Genomic DNA, 11,793 nt, shown 5'->3' with positions numbered 1-11,793 from the left:
CCAAACTCCTGCACTCTAAAGGCCTTCCTTCACCTCTTCCATAGTGCACACTAACACCAAAAGAAAGAAACTGCGCTAGTTAATTAATTTTTTTTTTTTACTCTTCACACTTCTGCAGTGTATTTCTAGATTATTAGGTTGACTTACTGTTCCTTAAAATGCTCAGGGAAAAATTGAGGGTTCATTTAAGTATTGCAGGCTCATGATCTGTGACAAGCATTTTACAAAGTGTCAGAAAACTTCTCACTTGATAATAACATACTGACAGTCAGGGGAGCGTTCCCTTTTCTAGTGCTAATAATCAGCATTAAAGCATGCCACAGTTCCTACAAGAAACCTGTGATCCTTACAGGCTTAGCTGTCATCTTTCTGCGATAATGGAATGTACTACAATTTTATGCATATGTACCATTAAAAAACAAGAATAATGGTTCTCAAAACCACCAGCCTCAGTTTTAGAGCTTCTGTCGCACAGGTGAGCACAGTGATTCCCATTCAGGGCCCAGGCCGGTGAAAGGGTTTTCATCCCCTGCAATGTCCGTCCCCTGCCCCACCATACTGTCTTGCTGCCCCCAGCTCAGCACTCTCGCTTGGCCCTGGGCCTCTGGAGGCCATGGCCAGCCCCTTCCCATCCTTGGGGCAGGACAGGAGGCAGTGCTGTCCCTGCTGCCACACCTCGAGCTGTGTGTCAGACCCCACGGGCAGCGTCCACGTACCCACCAGCAGGCAAAAGCCAGCTAAGGAGGAGCCTTCCTCCTCCATGTCCTGCTTCTTGGGCTATTTCTTTCCTCATTATCACTGATCACAACAGGCTGAAGGTTCCTCCTTACATCTGGAAGCTATTCCGTTTATTTTCCCTAGAAATTCAATCCCGAGTCCCTGATGACACATCCAAAGTGATGTAAACTCTCCAAAGATGACTGTGGAGGTGGTGGCCACTGCTGAGTTCCTGCCTGCAAACATGCTCCATATCATGACATAAACTGGCAAAATCATCTACTGGGCAGCAGCACCACCCAATAAAGCTGCTCATTTAATTACCAAATAATGCTGAACTAAAGCGGCAGTTAGAACAGATAACATCTGAAGCAGCATCTCTTTTGCAGGGCCAACGTTAAAGCCTGGGTACCGCATCACGCTATTTACAGTGACCGAAGACATAAACCTTGAGCAGCGCAGCTCCTCGGGCCCTCGGTCAAAGGCACCCATGGCTGGCAAGCAGGAGGGACTGAACTAGGTGAGTGCCAGAATCAGGTGCTGCACGTGCCTCCTGACAGGAACCGCCAGAGAAGAGGGAATGAAGAACCAAGTGGCAAAACAGCATTGCCTCTCAGTGTGAGGACCCCACGCTTCCACCTACCACTTGTTATTCTGAACCTTCTGCTGCCACTTATTCCTGGGTAAAAGGGGCATAAAGGAGATCTCGCCCCCCCTTCCCAAGAGAACTCTTCTCAGGTATGCCACGGTGGGGAAAAAAAGTATCATTTTAAAAATATTTGATATTCCTGATATTTGAGACTTACCTCACAACTGACAAGGCTGTGACAGCTAATCACATGTTTCTATTAAGACTCTGCAGTCAGGGACTGTACAGAGCTCTTCACTCACGTTTGGCTTTGAAGGGGACACACATATGCATATATGTAACATACACATATGTTAACAGGACATATATATATATATATGTTAACCACTGTTCAGTAAGAGCTGACGGCAGTGCATACAACAATCTTTGTTGGTTTCCTCAGCACTGCAAGAACACAACTTTAAAGTTCCACAGAAACCGGCTGATAATAAAGTAAATAGCATCAGTGATACAGGTTTTTGGCTACTGTGCCACAGAACTGTGATCAATAACATGTACCCTTGATCATCCCCTATGTTAAGTGAGTCTCATGTCAGCCAATAAACTGCCTGATGTTTAACCTTTGTATTTCCTGACAATTTATTTTTTACAAATAAATTGTTTTTTATCGAACAAACCCCAAAAAGCTCCTTCCTGACCTTTCCTGGCTGGTTATGAGAAGGCTGACAGCCTAGTGACATAAAACTGAAGTTTCAAAAGGACTAGTAAGATGCAGAGTCCAAGGAAAGCCCTGCAGCTGAGCTTGAACTTCTTCTGGCACCCGTACTGAAGGAAAAGTGTTCAGTCTCAGCACCCTCATGCTCTTTCACTCTTTGGATCTTTTGAGACTCCAAACAAGAGGTCAGTTAATTCAAGTTGTGGCAGTTTACATATAAAGACATCTGTCCACCAGGAATTAAACTTCTTCTGTATGGGTCACTATAGCTATCAGAAGTTAATGACTATCAATCATTACTAATCTGAACTGAAATGGACCCACTGACCTCAAGCTGAAAGAGCCTTTTGTTTCCTGCCAATACGATGAGCCATATGGTTCCCTGCCCTTTGCCTCCTACTTTATATTTTAAATAATCATCACTAATTGTACAATTGTTTGAAAATATGGGAGGTTTGTGGCAAGTCATGACCAAGTGTTGTTCTTTTTTCCCTTAGCTCTCACTCAATAGAAGGGATCTGTTTAAAATTAAAGGATGAAAAAGCATCTCTCTTAATTAAATATTAGCCTTGCTATTTGATTATTGGTCCTGCTTCTTAACAGTCTACCAAGTAGACTGTTAATAATCCTGCAGGCTGCAGTAATTAACATCTTCCAAAGTGTCAAGGTCGCTCCTGTTCTATATGAGAGTAATAAGAAAATTATATAGGCAAGACACCAATGGAATGTTTTATATTAGGATAAATGAGTATCTGAGGAACCTACTTATCACAAATCTCTTTTTATTCAGTGGTTTTCATTGTTTTATATCAGTTGTGTTTTCACTGGAACATTTTCCCTTTACAAGTGCTCATATACTGCAAATATTCGATTATAGAGCTTAAGAAAAAACCATTCTTGTCAGACAAATAAACTGCATCACCAGCTATCTTTAGCCGCATCTGTTTTCTTTAATGAAACATATTTTCCTGTAGAAATGCTGCCTTAAAAATCATGACCACACTAATTATCTATGGCAAGCACATCTTCCTCAACTAACGACAGCTCGAGCATATTATCGTTTGCACCAGACTTCATCCTGAAATTGAAAGACCCATAAAGCTTTGCAGACTCCTTGGAGGACGCAAACCTGCTCCTTCGGTACAGCTCCCCTTTCCACATGGACATCATCAGCAGGCTGGAGAGCACCACTCCCCCCAGGGTTAAGAGACACAGCCCAGCGATAACGCAGCGGTCCAAGTGAGCCCCGATCCTGGCGCTCTCGTTCTCCAGCCTCTCCATCTCCCGGGCAGCCACGGTGTTGGGATCCACAGTCACGTCTCTGGGTACCACGTAGGAAATGATCACCAGCAAAATGCCGCTCACCAGGAACAAAATGGCACTAATGAACCCGTAGTCCACAGATTTCCCAGCTGCTGCCTCCGAGGCAGCGTCGTCCTCCTCGGAGGCCAGCGAGGGAGAATTGTGCACCCACTCGGGCGGCAGCTCCCTGCAGGAACGCTGCTGTGGAGGGGCTCCCTGGCAGCGGCTGCCTGTAGGACTGGGGGGGCTTCCTGCATGCTCCAGGTTTACATTTTCATCCACGTAGGTGAATGATGTCTCGAGTTCCTGGGCACAGCAGCAAGCTTTCTTCTTCCCGCCCTCCTCTTCCCCGGGCAAGCGCTCGGGCAGGTGGTAGGGCTGGGAGGTGCCGGGGGGTGCAGGGTGCTCCTGGGGTGAGGTGCCTGGCGGGGAGGGTTGGGGTGCCAGGGGGGGCTCAGCCACAGGGCTCCTCTGCAAGGGCTTGCAGTGCCTTTCGCAGCGCAGGGCTGCCACAGCAGCGGCTGCTCTGGGGTCCACCTCACCCCCCTCACGCTGCTGCTGCTCGTAGGGAGGGGAGGGCAGGCTCCAGCCGGCAGCGGTGCCCAGGGGCGCCTGCCTGCTCTCCTTGGCCAGGTAGAGAAGCTCCATGCAAGCCATCGACCTCGTCCCGGTGAGTCCCGGCTCCTGGGCTACCGCATCCTTCAGCGAATGCTGCTCCCGACCCGCTGAAGCGGCTTCCCGGTACCAGAGCTGCTGTATCCCAGAAATCTTCTATTCTTTCACCAACGTTTTGTTAGGGACATGGCTTGTGTCAGCTGTTAAATGATTAAACAAATCCTCTCTGACATTCATTTCTTTTCGGTCTGAAAATGAAATAGCAGAGGGGAAAAAAAAAAAGCAACAGCAACAAAAACAAACCCGACAACCTCATGATGATGCATTAATAAACCGAAGGGAAGATATCGCAAATGTAATACATCAGCCTTCCTCTCAACTGTTCGAGGGGAGACGGCAAACACAATTGTTTTAACCACACATTTAAAACTGCAATCCTCTTGCAGATCCAAAATCTACTGGGGAGTCTAATCAACCTTTGACACCAATACCCAATTAAGGCAGTAGGTCATCTATAGAGCACAGGATAACCAGAATAACTGTAAAATGTCAGAGAAAAGAGACATCTGCCCTTTTAGAAGCAAGTAACTCCCCCCACCCCCTTCCAAATGAAGAATTTAAAACTCAGGTTCACAGACTAATTAGAGAGAAACACACAAATCCCATGTCGCTCAATAATCCCGGATCTGTATTCTCTGGTGGAAATCTGATAATCCTATGGGAAAATAAGTGCTTTCCTATAGCCGAGCTCCTGTTCGATTAAGAGCTTTCAGAATGAAATTATGCCTCAAAGACGGATGACTCAAAGACGGATATTACTTCTCATCTGCAATTAATTCGTTATTGCCCCCTTCTTCTGCGCCCCATCCCCCCTCGAGGCCGAACGCCCGGTGCCATTCGGAAAAGCCTGCAGCCCAACAAATGTGTTGCACGCGTAGGGAACACATGTGCGCCTATAGCATATACGTGATCGATAACAGACGCGACTTACTCACGCTCTTCTCGGGACCTGCGCGGGTACCGGCCACGCTAGGGAACGCGACCCCCGCCGGCGCGGGGACCGGCTGGATCCACACGCAACTGTGTGACCCGAGTGACAGAGGTTAGAGGCGCGCAGATACGCACCGGCACACACGCACAGCCCGGCCGGCTGGAGCACGCCTCCTCCTCCTCCTCCTCCTCCTCCTCCTCCTCCCCCTCCTCCTCCTCCTCCTCCTCCTCCTCCTCCCCGCCGGGCTCTCCCCTGCCCGGCTCCGCACACCTACCTCCCGCCCGCCGCCGCGCCCGCGCTGCGGCCAGCGCCCCGGGGCACAGCCGAGCTGCGCCGAGCCGAGCCGAGCCGAGCCGAGCCGAGCCGAGCCGAGCCGAGCCGAGCCGAGCCGAGCCGAGCCGAGCCGTGCCGGGCGGGCAGTGCCGGGGCGGGCGGGCGCTGCGGCACGCTGGGAGTTGTAGTTCGCAGGCGGCCGCGCCGCTGCGGCAGCGCCGGGGGCCGCCCCTGCCCGCTCCTCCCGGCGGGGCACCCCGCCGCTGCCGCCTGCCTCTCGCTGCCCCTGTTCCCAGTTTAGCAAGCGGTCCCCCGCCGAGCCCCAGGTTCCCCCACCGGGGTTTGGAGAGGTGCGAGGTGGAGCGAGCCTTGGGAGGTAGCTCTGGTGCGTGTGTCTAGCGCGATCAGCACCCAGGCTTCTTTTCCTTAATCACGGGAGTTTACGGCTTTGCTCCGTGGAAAGATAAAATCCGGTTCTCACATGATCGCAGCACTCGCAGAACTGAGACTTCAAGGGACGTACTCACTGCCTCAAGACTTACAGGAAAATCTCAGGAGCTCACTCCACGTTGGCAGACTCTCCACACACTTTGTCAGGCATAAATGACTGTTAAAACATAGGCTGTTGCCAAGAATACATAATAAAATGGATGACCAGTTGGTATAAACCTTCTCTGACTTTCCTTGCCAGTGCTTTCTCTGAAGTGATAAGCTAGGATGTGAGAATAAATTGTGGAGGAGGAGGAACTGAAGATTTATCATAGATAGATACAGCGCTGTTGGGGAGAGACCTGGCTCTGGGGAGGCAAAGAGCACCCAGGGAGGGTTCCTTGGTGTGGACCTGAAACGAGGATGCCCATGGGAAGTAGAAGTGAGCAGCACCTGCTTGCATGGCTGCTGGGCAGGAAAGCAGGGGCACAAGAGGGAAAGAGAGCCAGGAAGGAACCAAACGAGGCAGAAGAGAGAAGGACAGACTGCCTGAGGGAGTTGTCCTGACATCAGGGGACAAGGCGATCCCGTGTAAGGACTCTTTGCCAGCTCTTAAACACTGCATCAGGCAAACAAATCAAAGTTCTGAAGACAAATCCTGCTGATACCCAAAAGACTCAGCACAGAAGATTCAAATCTTTGTGGCAATAACTCCCATGAATGCCAAAATTACTTGCCAGGACACGGCAATACCAGGGGACTCCCCGTGCCCATCTCACAGATTGCTCAGTGCTGTGGGCTGTTTTAGACCACTGCTTCAAAGCAGCTCCAGGCGGTGTTTCCATTAGCAGAGGGGTGTTTCAATGCATTGAATAGTGTATTATTCGCTCTTTGAAGAAAAATTGTAAGGAGAAAATTATGGAGTGGGGAAAACAGCACAGACTGTCCTTGGAGCTTTTTGTAATAAAGCCCTCTTTGAAATAAATATAAAGGAACAAATAAAACCTAAGCAAAGAAACAAAAAAAGCCTATCTGTAAACTGTTCAAATACTTTAAAGCAAAAGCAAATACAGAAACAATCTCTCTTTAAGGCTATTGCACATTTCCATTCGGTAAGCAGCAGGGTAGGAACATGCAGATATTGGCCGCTGGCACCTTGCGCTGCACCTGCCACAACTGATAGACAAGTCTTAATTAAGTGACTGACAGGACAAAATGTGGTGCTCAGCCCCAGAAATGCAGCCTGGGGGAAAGCAAGCACCTCTCCTGGGCCTCAGCACAATCTGCCAAGGCCTTGGGTGGGCAGTTGCTTTCTGATAGCTGATACAAAGGCAGGAAATTGTTGTCAGTGCACAACAAATGGCCGTGTCATTGATCTTTCAAAACCCAGGAGCTGCAGCACATATTCTTGAGTGCTTCCTAGAACTTTAGTTGCTTGTTATTTAACCACACACAAATGTCTTGCTGCTCTGCCACCCACTCTCCTCCTCATTGTGTGCCAGCTTCTGTTGGGCAAGTACATTAATTTGTTGCTAATAATTACAATCCCACAAAGTAAGGAGCAAACAGAGGAAACCATGACTCTGACAATCCAAGTGTTGTCTGTTCTTACATGTCTTCCCAGGTGAATCTGTCCTTCCTTTGACTCCTGCAGTGCACAGACTCTTTAGAGCGAAGTCATTGTCTTGTCACAACCCATAATACTGACGTCCCTTTTTCCTACTTTCGATGAAAAGAGTTAACAGCATTTTTGTTTAAAGAATGTAAGTGATTGTTGCCAGTGTTCTGAGGTGTGGAGGTGGTGAAATGAATGCATAGCAACACATATTCTGCAAACACAAATACAGCTGGTGAAAAGATTAATCAAGCAAGGGCAGGAAGTAAGAACATTTGTCAAAGAAAAAAACAGCTACGTGGAGCTAAAAACCAGAGTGATGGACACACAATGGTACCGGAATAAAATACTGGAGCAGACTGTCAGGGTTGATGAGCCTTGTTCTCTCTGCTGCAGCCTGCCATATCATACAGTCCTTTCAGAGGCTGAGCAGGGCTATGGTAGCAACACAGTGATAATATGGGATGTGACAGGAGACTGATAAAGGTGTCTCAGTTGTGATATACAGGATTAAATTTGAGTCATGCTCTAGACCTGCTTGGAAGCTCTCTTCTAGTTAGTCCTACTATAAATGAGTATCTGAATTAGATGTATATGGCTTTTCTGTTCACGGTAAGCTATGCTCAGTATAAGACTGGAAGAAGATTTGTGAGGATCTAAAAGTGATTTCACCCCATCTAACTATGTGTGTATTTGTAGCCCTGCTGAAGGCCTGACCAGCCCTGAAGACATCCGAGAAACCAGGCAAAACTAGAACAAGTATTCTGAATGGTGCATTCCATCATGGGCTGATGAAGGTTGGGTTTAGAAATATCCTGCTTGCTCTTACCAGTCCAGGAAATTTTCCAGTGCTGAATGGGATCCTCAGTGGAGCATTCCCCCAAACATTTTTATTCTTTTTATTGTTTTCATCTTAATAATGTACACAGAGTCCTTCAGTGATTTTGTGTTCACAGCATCTTCAATTCCCTGCCCTGCACAGTCACAGGACCTTGGGTTTCCAGCAGTCCCTGTGCAAGTGTTGCAAGATGGTATAGATATTCCAAGATAAAGGTGAACCCTGGCCACTGTGGCTCCGAGCATAATATATTCAGAGAAATCTAGGGAGACTATCACAAAACCTTCCCATTTCCACTAAAACAGATCATACCTCTGAGTAAAGTAAATTGGCTAGGGTGCCAAAAACAAGGGGCTGCAGGAAAATTTAAAACCTATTAAAGAAATATATGGTCCTGTGTACAGGTCTGTGAAAAATAACAAAGGTAATAGAAATGAATGAGGAGGCAAAGCTAAGCTTTTATATAAAGTGCAAAAGAAAAAGTGATGTAATTTTTTTTTTGCTTAGAGAATACAAGTATTCTGAGGATAACAAGCAAATATTTGGACAACTCACTGTGAAAAGAAGTATCTAGCATTTTCATGTGTTTCTAACACATTACTGTCACAGATCTATTGATTTATAAAGTAAAAGTAGATAGGAAAGCAATTTAATTCTATGTGGTTGCTTCACTAATGCACATCCATTGTGCATTGATAAAAGATACAATAAGTAAATAAATTTACAGAGAGACGAAGAAACTGTAGATGTTTGATATGATGTACCAGAATTGTCAAGTGGAGATTAAATCCTTGCTAAAGCCTTCTGCTTCCCATGTCTGAGTATGTGAAATCATGGTTTGGGTAACAAGGGCTTCTGAGGAAGAACAAAAGAAGTCACTCCTTGGTCTTAGAGCAAAGGGTCACCTGGAGGAGCAGGGCTGGAAGAGTGAGCTGTTGAACGCTTGAAAAGCATGGGTGCTATAGCCCAGTCTTTTAGGTCAACTTGTTTGGACATTTTTAGCTATGTGCAAAAAGACTCTGCAACTAGAAGACATGCACCTTAGAAGGGTAAATCAATTACCTATGGGCTAATAGACATGAAAGTAGGATTTAATGAGCTGTCAGGCTGAGGTCTGCTCCCCAGTGCGGCACCTGTGGAGCCTTTGCTGGCCTCAGCGGCACCAGGAGGGGAAGGGCCAGGTCTGGGTGTCCCAGAGCTGCTTTCTCCCACCCACTCTGCCCACACCAGTGACCCAAGCTGGCGACCTGACTGATCCCACTACCCCAGGCTTTGTCATTCATCCTGAGCAGCCTCCCAGCTTTCCTCCTTCAGAAGCTCATACTCGGCCACTTTCCCTCCTGAATCCTTGAGCAACTGGCCACCCCCATCTCAACACACCTACTCTTGACTGTACCTTTATTTTTCTAGTGTCCCACTGACTTTTTCACTGCTCTTTCTCAGCAGTCTGGGCTCAGGTTGCACAGTGGGACATACCCGAGCTGGCCCTGCTGTGTCCAAAGCAGACTGGCTGCCTAGTGCCAGGCACCCGGGCACCACTGTAAGCGCCCAAGCTGTTGGACGCTGGCATGGTGGAGATGCCTCCTGCCTCCCTGCATGCCTCCAGAAGGCTGAACCCTGAGCTGTGCAGTGTGCTCTGACGGAGCCTTGGCAGAGCCCAAACAGCTCCTCCTTGCCAATGGGCCCGCAGTCACCACATGTCCCCACAGATGTCTTCCCACTGATAGGGAAATACCAGCACCGTGCTGTCACTCACCTGCAATAGGCAAAGTCTCCATTTGTTTCTCGCTATGGCCACGCCTGGGACATTAAGGACCCATTTCTCCCCAGGTCACCCCACAGACCAGAGACTGCAGCCCTGAATGCTCTGTGGCTGCTGAGCGCCAGACGTCATGCACACAACTGATTCCTGTCGTTGCCTTTTCCAGGCGCTTTCCTGGGTGGCTATTCTCATCCCCTTCCTGCGCACTTATGTGGAACAACAGTGATTCACCTCCAGTAATCACGTGTTAGATCTGGGAGTTGTAGTCCACCATATGTCCAGCACAGACTGCAAAATACTGATTGCAGAACAGAGGAATGTAAAGGAAAAGTGAGATGATAGACTACCCTGCAGGGAAGCCAACCTGAAAATCAGAGTCTGCTTAGGGGAGAAACAAAGAAGTCACCAAGGAGGTTTTAAGCAAGGGATTTAAAGGACAGAGGATAGTGCAGAAAAAAAGGGGAGTGCAACATAATACAGGGAAATAATATCTTGACCCATGAACTAGTGATTTTTCTTTATGCTGGATCTGGAAACAAAAATTACTTATGGCTGTTGCAGTACACATAAAACTATGGGTGAAAGAAGAAAGTGAAGGCTGGAGTTTCTGACAAGACAAGGACACACAGCATTCAGTGAAATATATATTGCTGGTGACAGAATGAGGTTTTATAGAAATTATCAGGATAGTAGACAGAAATTCTATATTATCAGTAAAGTGTTGAAGAGTATCTTCAACAGCAACAATGAAAATGTGTTCACATTAGAGAGGTAGTACTGGTAATTTATGGAATAAGCCTGTACTGAAAAGACAAAATATAAAAAAAATAAAAACCCCTCTTCTCTTGGTAGTGCTTTATGTCCACATGTTTCAAAATGCATTAAAAAGCTGAAATCATTATTCCCATTTTAAAGGTGAAAAAGGTGAAACATAGCGAACTTGTGTAATTTGTTACAAGCCAGACAACACATTAGCTCCAATATCAAGACACCAAAATTAAGACAAAAGAGTAGGGTCTTGATCCCTGTTCCTCATTCCACCCCTTTGAGCCAGCTGAAATGGGCAGCCTGTGACTTATGAGGGAACTAAAATCTTTATACCCAACTGAGGGAGAGCCATTGGCACGAGGGAAGAGAGCCGTGGAGCTATATTAAGCTCGGAAGTAACAGCACCAGGGTATGACAAGCCAGAAAGGTATCTCAGTAGGATTTTGAAACAATGCTAGTGTCCATGCAGACTACTGATGGTGGGATTTGTATCCAAATTTGCAGCCACATCAGCCCAGATTCAAAAGGGCACAAGGCAGAGCTTTACTCCCATTTCTCTTCCTCTCTCTCCCAGTCCCTTAAGCTGAGTATCATGCTGAATCTATGTGTGGAGCAAAGCCTTGCCCATGTGTCTGGTCCTGGCCCCATTACCATCACTATATCATTTTTGTAATCAACTTTAAACACACCAGGATTTCTCACTGTCCTTCCCCATCTCCCAGTAGCAATAAGATTCCTTGTAGAATGTTTTCTGCAAGGAATGGAAAAAAGCTGATGGCATGCAATGGCTTAAAACCTGGAGTAGGTGAACAAAGGGGGAAATGTAAGACTAATCACAGTAATACAAGCCCTGACAGATTTGGAAGACTCTTCCAAAGGGCAACATTTCTTGTTCAAATACTGAAAAACAATCTGAACAAAGTACTAGAAAATAAAGTGTGAGGAGCAGTCCTTCACGGGGCCGCATGAATGAGCTGGACCATCTATCTAGGCATTTTCTTCTCTGACGTCCAGTGATTTGATCCTGTTTGCTTTCCAAGGGGGTGTGTTCAGAGTGAAACTAGGAGGAAAACCACTTCATCTTTTTTAACAGTCAAGCTTTTAAAGTCCAGCCTGTCCCCTGAATTTTGAGAATGCAACTTGAGGTTTTTAAACAAGACCTCTATTGATATCAGTGGC

The 11,793-nt window shown here is 47.1% G+C and overlaps 1 protein-coding gene across 2 annotated transcripts; it reads right to left on the bottom strand.

Annotated features, from left to right (window-relative positions):
* Positions 1 to 2,786: 2,786 nt before the first annotated feature.
* TMEM74 (transmembrane protein 74) lies at positions 2,787 to 5,072 on the bottom strand. Of its 2 annotated transcripts, none has more exons than XM_033000153.2 (2): positions 4,930 to 5,072; positions 2,787 to 4,186 (listed from the first exon to the last, which is right to left on the bottom strand). In XM_033000153.2, the coding sequence occupies exon 2, from the start codon at positions 3,978 to 3,980 to the stop codon at positions 3,024 to 3,026; it is 957 nt and encodes a 318-aa protein (XP_032856044.2). In that variant the 5' UTR covers positions 3,981 to 4,186; positions 4,930 to 5,072; the 3' UTR covers positions 2,787 to 3,023. The 2 variants fall into 2 exon arrangements, with proteins under 2 accessions (XP_032856044.2, XP_032856045.2); XM_033000154.2 differs by having other exon boundaries at positions 2,787 to 4,138.
* Positions 5,073 to 11,793: the final 6,721 nt, after the last annotated feature.

The sequence above is a fragment of the Tyto alba genome, unplaced genomic scaffold (genome assembly GCF_018691265.1).
Source record: "Tyto alba isolate M040663 unplaced genomic scaffold, T.alba_DEE_v4.0 Super-Scaffold_9, whole genome shotgun sequence".
Taxonomy (NCBI): Eukaryota; Metazoa; Chordata; class Aves; order Strigiformes; family Tytonidae; genus Tyto; species Tyto alba.
The sequence above is the reverse complement of the archived record's forward strand: the minus strand, read 5'-3'. Positions and strand labels throughout refer to the sequence as shown.

Coding starts and splice junctions, on each gene's coding strand:
- TMEM74 (XM_033000153.2), bottom strand. CDS start 3,980: ATGGCTTGCATGGAGCTTCTCTACCTGGCCAAGGAGAGCAGGCAGGCG.